This window comes from Aedes albopictus, chromosome 3, assembly GCF_035046485.1.
Source record: "Aedes albopictus strain Foshan chromosome 3, AalbF5, whole genome shotgun sequence".
Taxonomy (NCBI): Eukaryota; Metazoa; Arthropoda; class Insecta; order Diptera; family Culicidae; genus Aedes; species Aedes albopictus.
In genome coordinates, this window is record NC_085138.1 from 307,968,602 (window position 1) to 307,982,813 (window position 14,212).

The 14,212-nt window shown below is 40.6% G+C and overlaps 1 protein-coding gene across 1 annotated transcript; it reads right to left on the bottom strand.

Annotated features, from left to right (window-relative positions):
- Window positions 1-11,076: 11,076 nt before the first annotated feature.
- LOC109406548 (mucin-2-like) lies at window positions 11,077-13,804 on the bottom strand. Its single transcript, XM_062858005.1, has 4 exons — window positions 13,766-13,804; window positions 12,762-13,705; window positions 11,309-12,707; window positions 11,077-11,214 (listed from the first exon to the last, which is right to left on the bottom strand). Exons 1-4 carry the CDS (start codon window positions 13,802-13,804, stop codon window positions 11,077-11,079), a joined length of 2,520 nt encoding a protein of 839 aa, XP_062713989.1.
- Window positions 13,805-14,212: the final 408 nt, after the last annotated feature.

Here is a 14,212-nt window from a genome sequence, read left to right on the forward strand (position 1 = left end):
GTGTGTCAACTTCAAATCGAAAAAAAAAATGAAAGTGATCGGTCTCGTTGACGGATTGTTGACCGATATGATTAAAGTTCGCCAAAATTCTTCCTAAATATGTATGTAGTTTGCGAATAGTTGGATGCCGTGACGGAAATTGGTAGGTACAGTAGGTACTGGTTGAACGATGATTGGCCGGTGTTGACTTTTGGTCAACAAGACTTAAAATGATGCGCGGTAAGTTTATGTGCTTTTCCAATTAACAACAATCGCTGGCTGTGAGTCGTTTTGATGATGATGGCTTGAATTTCTCTTTCAACTATGAATGATGGCACTGATGGAATGTTACAATGAATGGAAAAGAGATTGATTAATAAATATAGGGTAATTCGCTGATTGTTGAATAGTTTCTGAAAGTTTTATTATTAATCTAACTTAAGGAATTTTCGCTCAGCGTAAACGTATGATGTAGATGCCTAAGTATACATGTATGTCACGATATTGCTCCAATTAAGTTACAAACTTATACATATTTTACGTCAAAAATATTGATTGAGCATGAGCATGAGCATGAGCATGAGCATGAGCATGATTGACCGCCCGCGGTTGCTCCTCTGTTATTGCAAGGACAACTGCATTTACACAAAGAACCAACAGATGATGCTTGGGATTAGCTTTCTCTTCATTGTGTAAATGCTGGAATCCCAATACTTTTCAATAAACAATACCAGCGCCGGCCGCGTCCGAATGCAGGTCAATTGAGGATAGGGAAGGAAGTGATGACGTGATTCTCGCTTAGGCCAATAACCGAGGAATTCTCTGCGTTACTACGAGAAATCACTAGGAGTTTGGACAGGGGAAATGGAGATGTGTTGAGGATTTTGTCGTGGTAAACGAGTGTAATGTTTTGATTCGCGATTAATAATGCGCTCGCGAAGAAATACCCTTCTAAACCTTGGACGACGAACGCGATCTTTTGTGCCTCAAAACTCACCCTACATAAGTTGTTCATTCGCAACTAAGGAGAACACAATGCTAAACACCGACGCATCTGTAGTTTGCGTTTCCGCGCGAGACAATGCTGAACGCGATCAATTCACAAGTATTAACAAAATAACACGTGATAAATAAATCATTTATAAATAAATATTGTACGTCAAAAATATTGATTGCATATTTTGTCCCGCTGATGATACGAAAACTGCACAATTTTAAAGATTTATTCTAAGAAATTGCTGTTACAAAATAGGCTTTGCTGACAAATCGACCACAAATATCAAAGCCAAACAATAGCTACAAGAACTGAAAGGATGTCCTTAACAGTTTTACATTGTTTAAAATCACATTTTCACTGTTATTTCATTATGCATCTAGGCTCCAATTGCTGAACATTGGCATAACCTACGATGTTAGCATGACTGTCTGATTTTTATCCACTTTACATAATCGTGCATGTCATGGGGTTTCAAGGGCGTTCCAGGGATGTTCCCGGGGCGTTGCAGAGAACTTCAGGAAGGTTCCAGGGGTTTTCAATGGATTTCAAGGAAGTTTCAGAGGTATGGGTGTTCTAGGCGGTTGAGTGGGTCCCATGGGTATCCAGGAGTGCTTCAAGGGCTTTCAAAGGCGTTCTTTTCTTCAATTGTTATCGCTTCTATTCAAATTTTTTCGGTCCTTTTTTGTATCTAGCCATGTTCAAAACGATTTCAGTCCACTAGAGCTCTCTTCAAATCTGAAGCGATTTCCTGTCATTTGAATTAATTGTCACTCAAATGACTAACTGGCCACAAAACACGAAAACCCCGGAAAAAATCGCCAGAGTGAAAAATTATCGAATGTTGGGTCAAGTTTTATCAAATGTTTGACCCACTTCGGATAACCGTAGGGTTTATGTTGGGTATGGTAGCCACAATAAAACAGGTCAATGATAGGTTTATGTCGGGTTATACGTCAATTACGAACAAAGCTTGAACCGTTCAACAATTAGCGAGAATCGTCCAACATTAAGATGAGCTAGCTTAAGGAAGTGTTCAACATTTGGGTCACAGACTTCCCATACAAATCCCGGATAAAAACTAACCATAGGGTGTTTGGTGAAAACCATTCCTGCACCATACAGTGTACCAGCTACAATAAAGTGTATTGTAATGAAATGGTTCGCTATACTATACATTTACATTGGATTTTTATGTAACAATATATCATACTGTTTTTCTTGCGTTTGAACCATTCACTTTTCCGAAACATTATTTTCCGTGAATTTTTAATTATTTATTCAGTTTAAGATTTTCTTCCGTGCTTTGTTTTGTTGATGTTTGTGACTTTTTTGATGCAAAGGAAAGGAAAGAGAAAAAAATGAATAAGTTGAAACATCAATTTAAAGTCAATAACATGTTTAAATCAGAGGTAAACCAGATGTCCTAAGAACTGCAGGTCCAAGCAGCGGTCCAAGAGATATGGCGGGCTAGGTGTGTAGAGTGCGATGAGAGAAATACGAATGTAGGCCAACCCGGAAAGATGCAGGTTAGATTATTGCTGAATACATCCCAAATTGGACTATCACACTTTTTTTGATACGCCTAAAAAGTGTGATAAAAGTGCACATTTGCCTCGGATCGTCTCGACGTCTTCGGTGCACTTATTCCTCTATTTACAAGGAATAAGTGCACCGAAGACCTCAACTCGATCCGACGTGGTCCTACGCTGCAATCACACTTTGAAGGTCTGTGCACACTATTGTGTCAGTCCAATTTGGGGTGCAGTCAGCAATACCGTAAATCAGTTGATGAGTTCAACACTATTCTTTCGGTATTTGCATTGAGGGGAGTTTTCTCCTCTTCTCTCATGTGAACTTGCCTTCGACCACAATCGAATCAAATGCGATTGACAAACTTTATCTTTGACGTAGAGTCATCTTTAACATATGGACAGGACCAGTCTTGTAAACATTCGACATTTTTTACTACCTTCATTTCGATGCCGCAGTCGGGTATCAGCTTGCTCTGTTACATTCATGCGCTACCGTTACCTCTTATACACAACACGAGCGGTAGGACGAAGACCAATAAACATAGAAAAGGGCCAAATCAATGTCGTCTGACACGATGACATTTCTCTAATTCTAGCTTTTCGCATGGATTGCAGCCAATTCCGATTATGAAGGTTAATATTAGTTTATTTTTGTTTGTTGAATTGAATACGACACACATATGGCCATCACAGCTCTCATTGTGGTAGAAGACAGGAATAACAAAAGCCGAACCGTCTCCCGAAGACGCAATCGTGGTCAAGCGCATTCGTTTGACATTTTTGTTTCGTACGGTAGTTTGATTGCTTGTGTTGCGAATGTCGGAGACAAAGGCAGCCGAATATCGACGAAAAGGTGTAAATGACTGTGATCTCTAACAAGACTGGACTGGACTGAACACTGAAATGACTTCTAATATAGGTTCGTCTGCGGGTTCGGTTTTTAACCTAACTTATATTTGAATCGAACTTGACAGTTTTCTCATGAGTTGTTATGTATTTCAAACTTTAGTCAAGCTGGTGCCTCAATATTGCAATAACGGTTAAGCACGCTGTAATGCTACTTATGTACCTCGTCACCCACTTCATGCAACTACATTAGTGGTCTAATAACACTTAGCGCGCTCGGCATAGTTCCATCATGCCGTTCAAAGTGTTTCCACAAATAATGCTTAGTTTGCAAAGGTGGGGCATGGGAGTCTAAGCTTCAACTGTTAATGCAATCAGAGACTACTCAGACTTAGACGTGGGCGATTGTATCCTATGAAGGGTTATCCAAAACGCTCTGGAGAATTCCCAAAGCGCAGCCTAAGGTGCCATTAACAGGAGCAAAATGACAAGATAATATAACAATATATGGTTTATTTAATGTAAAACAATACAACATAACAAAAGAGAAACACTTTATTTACGGTACATGTTATTGTTTGAAACCATTAATGTACTTTACAATGCACGGTATATTTAAACCCACGTATCAGTATTTTGAACAATTCATTAACAATAAAATGTATGGTTTTGCAAAAAAATATATATGGAGAAAAATATTTTTTTAATTGTTACGATACTTAACAACCTGTATAATATATTGTAAAAATCTTATTTACAATTCACGGTATGGTGTCTACATTACATCTTATTGTTTATGTATTTTTATTTTTACAATGGTGTCTATTGTAAAAATATGGTTCTAAATAGTACTGTTACAATACAACGTTCGGTTTTTCTACTGTATTTTTTATTCGGGATGTTTCATTTTCGCTTAGAAAATGGAATTTAATGGAATACAGACTCAATGGGAAGTGTAAGGAATGAGTGGAACTAGACGTTCACTGGATATTTTTCAACTTAAGTGGAATTATGCACGGAAAAACAAACGAAAACAAAAATACCAGTACTAACCGTTCAACAATTGGCGAGTTACTAATCGGACAAAGAATATTCGATCCATTCAACCCTTTCAGGCCCTGATTTTTTTTTAACTTTATTATACAGCCATTCCATAGAACATCGATATAGTGCCACTCCGATCGCCATGAAACTTGGTGAGTTTGTAGATCATCGAAAATAGTTAGACCCGTATTTTTTTCATTTTGTCATCAGGGTGACCAATTTTCAGATAGGGTGATCCAAAAATCAAGGTTTTTCAAAATTTAATTATTTTCAAAAATCATAACTTTTAACCAGTTTCCATTTTTTATTTTTTTTTGTTTGAAAGCTATTGAGTTCTACTTTTCAGCTAAAATAATTTGAAGTAGCCAAGACATGTTAAAATGCAAAAAAATTGTGAATGTATTATTTTTTTTGACGATTTCAAGGTCTCGGGACCAAAAGAGTACCCTGATTTTAAATTTCTTACGAAATTTAAGAAAAAAAAAACCTGGAGGAGTCATTGACAGAATTTGTTACCGTTTTTCTCCTCAATCCAAATCGACAAGTATTTTGACAAAAATCATACACCTGACCCACCGTGACACCAGGCAAGAAATTATCCAAACACGAGCAAAGCAGTGCGAAAGTAACGATGACATTGCTCTTTCATCTCGTTTGCCCATCATCTCGCCCATCATCGCACACTCAGCCAAATAACCTTAAGATTTCCATAAGGCCCAACTTATGAAACGGCCTTTAAATAATTCATAATGATTCGGATGAATTTCATAAGGTCACTCTATGACGTAAAATCGTCTCACAGCTTGGCTTTTATTGATGTTTAGCAACTTGGTATTCTCAAGCGTCGGTAGCCGTGTGGATAAAACACGGGCTCGGTGATCCCGACGTTCATGGATCGAATCCAATCTGCATCATTTTAAGATTTTTTTGTTCTTTTCATAAGCCTATCTTATGAAATTTGTCATAGCAAGCACGATCAATTTTCATAAGGTATTCTTATGTCATCCATAAGAATTAGTTATAGCAAATTTTCATAAGGTATTTCGATGAATTTCGCTAGTATTTTTCGCTGAGTGCACTCGTGGGGCGACGACGAACATTCGCGCACGAAGCTACCTAGTCCAGCAGCGACGACGGAGATGGCGATCGCCAAGGCGATCGCGATCGCTCTCACTATGGTACTCACACTCATTTATCTGAACACGACGATAATAGCGTGCCGAAGTGGAGTCACCGAAACCAGCAGCAGCATCAACCGAGACGGAGATCGTGATCAGTCGATCGTTACTTCTCCAGTACGGCGCAAGCCTAAAACATGTGCCCGGTCATAAATCGCGATCGTTCTTTGTGCGAAACCCCGTTCGACCATTTGCTGCTTGATCGCTGTGAGGAGTTTGAAAAGGAGCCCTCTAGGCCGAGGTAATTCATAGTGAAACCAGTGTAAAGCCCATATATTTCACGACGATCGTTTTCACAGGGCTCCTTATGCAGACCGGTTCTAATTGTGGAAAGCGGATTGGAAATGCATAGAAGGACGGCACCGTTAGACGGCCCCCATCTGGCTATTGGTCGCTGCCGGACGGCCAAAGGGGGACGCGGCGGTGCGGGAAAAGCGGGAGCGTGGCTGAAGAAGATTGGAGGCAGGAACGAAAGGACGAAGTACGATGTGGAAGGTGAGGAAAGGTGTAAATGGAAGTGGAGGCAATTTCGGTGCACGATCGAGGAGCAGGCTGGAAGGAGTGAAGGAGGAGGATTAGCCCCAGGGGCGAAGAAAGAAAAGGTATGTGGAAAGGAAGAAAACATGAATGTAAAAAGAAAAGATTAGTAGGGAACAGTGAGGAATGTAGGGGAAGAGGTTGTATGGAGGAATGTAGGAATAAAAGATGAAAGGAAAATGATCTTCTTTTGTTTTGTAACTTAATTTCGTTACAAATTTTGGAGGAAACCTAGAAAGAATTCCAGGAGAAACCTTTGAGGAAAGTACCATTGGAAGACTCCCAGAAATTATCCCGGAAGGAATCCCTCGTGTGAAATCTCTGGGAGAATCTTGGAAAGAATCCAGAGAGGAATGCTTGCAGGAATTTCGAAGAAACACAGGAGAAATTTAAAAAAATCGCTGAAGAAATCTCGTGTGCAATTCTTAGGAGAATCCAGGAAGGACTTCAAGGAGAAATCTCTGAAAGAATTCTGAAGGAATCCCTGAAAAAAATCTTAGACGAAATTCCTTTAGTTACAACACCTGGAAACATCGCATAAAGAATCTTTGGTTAAACACCGGGAAGGATTCCAGGAGATATCTTGTAACGAAACCCTACAGCAAATACAAGGTGGAACCAACCTGGTAGAAATCTCAGGAGGTATTATTGAATATTTTCATAGATAAATCCATGTAAAGAATATACTTAAAAATCTTGGTTACATGCCCAGAGAAAATTCCAGAGGAACTTCCGAAAGAATTCCTAGAGGAAATTTTGGAAGAACTATTAAAGCGATCCGCGGAGCAACTCTTGGAAGAATTCCCGAAAGAACTTTGGCAAGAATTTTAGGAAACTCTTAGAGGCATTCCCGGGAAGATGCTGGAGGATTTCGCAGAGGAACTCTCGTTGGCCTTCTCTAATGAGTTTTTGAAAAAAAAAGTCCACAGGAACTCCTGGGGGAATTCGCGTAAAAAAAACACTAGGGGGATTCCCGGAGGATTCCTAGAGGATCTTCCGGAGTATTCCACGTATGAACTCCTGGAGAAATTCTCGGAGGATCTCATGCAAGAATTTCCGAAGTAATTAATAGATTAACTCCTCGAGATATTCTCGAAGTAAAAATCGCTCGTAGTAAAATCGCCAAAGGAACTCCAAGAGGAATTCCCGGATGAGCTCCCAGAGGAACATCTGGAACAACTTCCGGTAAAGTTTCTCAAGCAATTCCCGGGGGAACTCCTTGAACCATTCTCCTGGAGGATTTCCCGTAAGCACTACTAGAGGAATTCTTGGAGAAACTCATGTAGGAATTTCCAGATCAATTCGGAATTGTTTGGAAACTTTTTGAGGAATTCCCGGAGAAACGCCTGGTGGCCTTCTCGGAGGAATTCCTGGAGAAATTCCCAGTCAAACTTCCAGGAGAATTCGCGGAGAATGTTCTGGAGGAACTCTCTGAAGATTTCACGTAGGAACTCTTGAAGAAATTTCCATGATAAAAATTTAGTTCCGGGGAAATCCCATGGAGATGCAGAAGGTTTAAAAGAGATTGGGGGTATAATGGTACAAACAGGGCAGTTTCGAGAGATTTTGGGCACTGATCGGGAATTTTAAGAGGGTTCATAGCAGGTTTCAGGGGGCTTTTAGAGGAATTTCAAGAAAGTTTCAGGGCTTTTGGGATGTCTCTGGGGGTTTTGGGCGGAATCTGAGTTTGTTTGATGCGCTTAGTTTTGTTGGTTCGTTTGAGGAGTTTTCAGGTTGTCTAAGAAAGAATCAGTATGTACCAGGAGGTTTCAGGTGCATTTTGGGGGATCTCAGGGAATCACAGGAGCGTTTGAGTACATTTCGTGAAGTTTCAAATGATTCTTGGATTCGTTAGCCCTCCTTTGGCATTAGGGTCATTTTTGAAAGGAAAGTTGACGGGGGTTCTTTTGGGTTTTCATGGGGCATTTGATGGGTTTTCATTGGGTTTCAGAGAGGTTTTGGTAGGTGGAAAGACGTTCGAAAGTATTTTAGAGGTTCTGGGCTAAAAGGCTTCAGCCCAGTAGTAAAGTTGTCACAGGCGTTTCAGGGTTTTCAGTGAGTTTCAAGGACGTAATTGAGGATTTTAGAGGGTGTGGGTGGGTTAACAGGAGCACTGCCGTGAGATTAATGGGGTATCAGTAGTATGTAGTAGTAGTAGTAGTAGAAGTTTATAAGAGTGTTTTAACGGCATTTCTGGGTACCTTAGGGACATTCAAGGCAACTTCAAGTACCTTTGTTTGTACCTTAAGTTCCGAAGTGCCCAAAAACCTCCTGAAATAAACTGAAACGTCTTGAAACACCCTAAGAGCCCCCTAAGTTCCCCTACGATTCCCACTTATTTTACCTAAAATCCCTAAAATTGCGTAACACTTCGCAAAAACGCTTTAAGACTATCTGAAACTCTTATTGAACCTCATGAGATTTCCAGGATCTTCTTTTAAATTTCAGGGAGCTCTTGGAACCTCTGGGAGCTTCCCTGAAGCCCTGGAAACTCTATGAAATGCTCAACCTTTAGTTGTTACGATCAGTGAGGTGTTGTGTAGTGGTCGACCGCGCGGATGGTTGGAATACCTCTAAAATAACCTTCTGAGATTTTTAGAAACTTTTCGTAAGCTTCCAAAAAATCCTAATCAAATCTTCAGTAGTCCCTCGAAACCACCTACAAAAGCCTTAACCTTCCTTTTGCAACACGTTGGAAACAGCTCGCTGGCGTAGTGTACGGTTTGGGTCAAAAATGACCCTAATGCCAAAGGAGGGTTAAACACACTGAAATGCCTTGAAGCCTCTCTAAAACCCACCTTACGCTCTCATGAAGCTCCTTGGATCTCTAAGGTGCCACCCCATTAAGACCCTGAACGCTTTTGCTCGCCAAGAAACCCCTCCCCAGGTCAAAGAAACTTCCATTAATCCCTTAGGAACCTCTTTTGTAGTCCTTTGAAACTTTCCAAGCCCACTGAAACCCCTTTGAAAATCTTCCGAAGCCCCCTGGAACCCCCTGAAAACATGCCTGAAATACTTGAATCGCTTTGAAAACTAGAAACTTCTCGCCAACCACCAAGAGCCTGACCGAGTCTAACAGAAATTAATCTGAAATCTTTAAACGTCAACGAACAGGTCGTCCAGCCTGCATCAGCCTAGAAAAGCGCTCGTCCATCCACATCGTGTCTCTAAGTAGAGCATAACCAACAGCAGTAGTTTCAGTACGTCCCCAATTATCAATAAACTCCACAAGCAACATTTTTTAGTAAAATAGACTAGAAAAAGTTCTAAGAATCATCATAAAACCAAACTAAAAGGTATTAGGTTTTATGACGGTTCCCAAAACCTTTTCAATACTAATCGATCATCAAAATGCTACTTAGGCTGGGCACCCACTTTACACCCGCGACGCACAATAGTCCTCAATAAGGTTCACCCGTACCAATCAATTAATAGATTTTCCATGAATCCAATTCATTCATTGCATTGACCCCATTTCAAAGCCAAGCCAGGTGAAGAAAAATACTCTGCACATTGGACACGAAACCCCTACCTCCGATTGCCCAGTAGTAGACCGACCTTGAGTCTCAGCTTTACTGGGTCTTGAAGCCCTCAAAACATCTGGAAACCTCCTCAAAATGTTTTGAAATTCCCAGAAAAGATCCGAACCCGAGCAGAGTCTAAGAACAAGATGAAAGCAAATCGAAAACTCGATTTGTATTCAGCAGCAAATTGATATCACATTTTGAAATCAGATAGTCTTGACTAAATTTGATTACAAATTTATATTTCGTTTTGCTGTCAATTCAAACTATTATAAAAAATAAGTTGTTAAGGAATTTCAAAACTTCTGAGCCAACCTTGTATAATAACTCTAAGAATATACTATTAGTGTAATTATCTCATGGCATTTAAAATTCCATATCAATCGAAAAAACCCTATATTTAACGATTTTTCCATTTTTTCTTACTGATAGCAAAAACAGTTATCAACTTGCTATCACTGATAGCAGGATTTGTTTTCAACTTGCTGTTATGGGAACATTTTTCTGCTCTCATTTTTGATGTTTTAATCGTTAAAACGACCAAAACGACAACAACCTAAGTTATCATAATTTGCAATATCACAACATCAAAATTTGTTTTCAATTTGCTGTCAGACTTTGCTCGGGAAGCCTCTGCAATGCCTTGAGGTCCCTTGAAACCCCTCTGAAGCTCCTGACTGCCAGGGCAGAGGAAATGGCTTCAGTCACAGGTATAACCGTGAGGCTCTGAACTCCATCGTTGCTTGGCTGATCTCGAATATCCCATAAATGTGTATTTGGTTATGTGATGTGTGGTGTTACAGCGAAAAAAAAAGTAATGGTTATACATGTAAAGGACTGAACTCCAGGATAGTGTGGACGATCTAAAATATTCCGAAATTGTATTTGTTGGTCTTCAGGGTGCGTTCATGAAATATGATTGATTATGGATCAAACTTCTTGTAGCGAGAATGGTTATTGTTTCAAGTGTTGATCTGCTATTTTGAGCTCCCGGGAACGTCCTAAAACCACTCGGAGTGATTTTTGGGATGCCTAGAAAGCCGAAGATCCTAGATAGACATAAAATGCAATTAATAGTTTATTTCTAAAACAACTACTATTACTGTTATAGATTTATAGGTCTGAACTCCACGGGTCGGATAGCCAGGTATGCTTATTTCTTCGTTGCAAATTGAGATGCCTCAGTGGCAGAAGTTGCCACTCCAGATGAACTTCCTAAAACTCTTAAATCAGTTGAAGTAGGTATTTCAACAGCAGAGACTTCTGCAGTCGTACGAACCTCTATAGTGGTGACCTCTGCAGTCCTCGTAGGCTCAACAGTAGTGCTTCCAACTCTTTTATGATTCAGATTTTGCAGTAGGGTTTCTAAAGTTATTTAAGATTTTACCGTGGTGACGATTGTAGTAGTATCAGTTAAAGAAGATGATTCATTAGTTCCATTATTGAAGTAGTATCAGTAGAAGCAGATGGTTCAATAGTGGAAGCTTCATCGGTAGTACGATTCTCTGTTGTGGTGTTCTCTGAAGTCTTCGTTGTGCTTCCAACTGTTGTTGATTGAGGTTCAGCAGTTGAGGTTTCTGAAGTTGTTATAGATTGGATCGTGGTGAATGCTGTAGTAACATCAATTGGAGTACGTGGTTCAATAGTGGAGACTTCTTTGGTTGTAGCAACCTCTGTAGTAGTGATCTCTGGAGTTGTCGGTGGCTCAACAGTAGTGCTTCCAACTGTTATTGATTGAGGTTTTGCAGTTGTGGTTTCTAAAGCTGTTGTAGATTTGACGGTTGCAGTGATGGGTGATTCAGCAGTAGAGACTTCTTCGGTTGTTCGAATCTCTGTTGTGGTGATCTCTGGAGTCTTCGTAGGCTCAACAGTAGTGCTTCCAACTGTAATGAATTGAGGGTTTGCAGTAGAGGTGTCTAAAGATATGGTAGGTTTGACCGATGTGACGGATGTAGTAGCATCAGTTGGACTAGGTGGTTCAACAGTGGACGCATCTATGGTTGTACGAACCTCTGTAGAGGTGATCTCTAGGGTCTTCGTAGGCACAACAGCAGTACTTGCAACTGCTGTGGATTGTGGTTCTGCCGTAGAAGTGTCTAAAATTGTTGTAGATTTGACCGTTGTGACGGTTGTAGTAGTATCAGTTGAATCAGATGGTTGAATAGCGGAGACTTCATCAGTTGTTCGAATCTCTGTTGTGGTGATATCTGGAGTTTTCGTAGGCTCAACAGTAGTACGTCCAAATGTTGTAGATTGAGGTTTTGCAGTTGAAGTTTCTGAAGTTGTTGTAGGTTTGGTCGTTGGGACGATTGTCGTAAATGGTTCAACAGTGGAGGCTTCTTCGGTAGTACCAACCTCTGTAGTTGTGATCTCTGGAGTCTTTGTAGTCTCAACAGTAGTACTTTCAACTGTTGGGGATTGAGATACTACAGTTGAGGCTTCTAAAGTTGTGGTAGATTTGACCGTAGTGATGGTTGTGGTAGATGGTTCAACAGTGGAGACTTCTTCGGTTGTATGAACTTCTGTAGTGATGATCTCTGGACTCATTGTAGGCTTATAAGTAGTGCTTCCAACTGCTGTTGATTGCGGTTCTGCAGTTTCTGATGTTGTCGTAGATTTACCCGTGGTGACGATTGTTGTTAGTGGTTCAACAGTGGAAACTGCTTCGGTTGTACCAGCCTGTGTAGTGGTGGTCTCTGGAGTCCTGATTGACTCAAGGGTAGTACTGTCAATTGTTGTTGATGGAGGTTCTGTAGTGGATGCTTCCAAAATTGTTGTAGATTTGATCGTGGTGACTACTGGATTGGTACCTGTAATAATTGTATCAGTTAAAGTAGATGTTTCAAGAGTGGAAACATGTCCGGTTGTATAAACCTCTGTGGTGGTGATCTCTAGAGTCTTCGTAGGCACAACAGTAGTGCTTCCAACAGTTGTTGATTGAGGTGCTGTTGAGCTCTGTAAAGTAGTCGTTGATTTGGCCGTGGTGACGGTTGATGTAGTTTGAATTGAAGCAGAAGTTTCAGCAGTTGTAGGGCTCATTGTAGTTGTAGTTTCGCCAGTGGTTGACGGACTAACAGTTGTTGTTTGCAGGTCGGTCGGGCTGATATGCGTAATTGTGGTAAACTTAACTGTGGTAGTTTCTATTGTTGCAGGGGAAGTGGTGGTGGTAGACTCAGATGTTGTGCAAGGATCATTGGTGGTGCTTGCTGTGACTACAGTAGAGGTACTGGTTGTTGTTCCAGACGTCGTTGGGAGAGGAGTTGTTGTACTCGTAGCCAATGGGTCTCGATTGCATCTTCTCAAGGATTCATCAAAAAGATATCCTTCTCTGCAGTTCAAAACTTTTAACTCCCATCGGAAACCTGTTCGACTACACAAAAAGTACTGCCTAGGATTGGCTGTATTCGCGAACATTCCGACTCTTCTGCATTGATACTCGCACATCTGCCGTTGGTAATTGAATTTTGATCCTTTACCACACGATAACATGTAGGTTTTTACCAACGTGGGATCCGGTTGGCCATAATCGAACTGACAAAACACATAATAAGAATTATCCTGTGGATAAGGAACAAACACTTTCTGGCTACCTGAATCACACTTCGCCGATTGACACCGATTCAAAAGAAATCTTTGGCACATAGTACTTTTGCTATTGTAACGATACCCCTTGGGACATTGATACTGATCGGCAAGCCCTCCTTCGCGCTCACAGTAGTAATAGTTTTCGCACGATTCCGGATCCGGAAAGTATCCGGTACCCATACAAGTAAACTCCTCGACCAAAGATCCCTCCGTTCTACACTGTTCATCTGGAGTCGATCCGCAGGTTGCACTTTCGTCCCCGTTTTGGTTACAATACGGCGTCGCCGAGGAACACTTCCGCGAGAGATTTAGGCTGTTGAATAGTCCTCCTAGGCAAACCCGGATGGTATCACACGCTTGGCAACTGGTCAACTTGCTGGCTGTGCATGGCACTGCAGTATATTCTCTGGCCTTGAAGTCTGAAGCAGCACGAACCAGAATTCCCGGGAGAACAGCAACGCTGTTGATATTAGTTGGTAAAAACTGTGAAGAATGGTTTCATTTTATTTCTGAAATGCGGAAAACTTTCAAAACGTTGCTCACCATCAACAACGAAACAAACAGCGAAATAGAGTAAGACATTGCCATTCAACGAACGGTTAACTACAGTTATGAATCTTGTTATGAATATAGTTTAAAGCGAGAAGAATGACACAGTTTAATGTAGTTCACGATTCAAATAGGCATGCACCGCCGTCATCTAATGAGCTTGAAACGAAGTGCATGTTTATCTAAGCATAGCAATTAAATATTCTGAAACTTTTATGATGATGGTGATGATAGTAATGGTTGTCTCAATGATAACGGTTCATTTTATGCCCAACCGAAAATATGTTGCCCTAAAAATCTTCTAACCGTGATGTGATGCAACATCAGAAACATGAAGTTTGGATTCACGATACCAACCTGGAAATCCAAAAGAGCTTGCACGCTTCAGTATCTTATCGAAATTATAAATGCTTTTTATGACGAATTGTGGCAAAAGTGATC

Coding starts and splice junctions, on each gene's coding strand:
- LOC109406548 (XM_062858005.1), bottom strand. CDS start 13,804: ATGTCTTACTCTATTTCGCTGTTTGTTTCGTTGTTGATG. Junction 13,706..13,765: donor TGTTTGTTTCGTTGTTGATG/GTGAGCAACGTT, acceptor CATTCTTCACAG/TTTTTACCAACTAATATCAA. Junction 11,215..11,308: donor CAGAGATCACTACTACAGAG/GTTGCTACAACC, acceptor TAACAACTTCAG/AAACCTCAACTGCTGAACCT.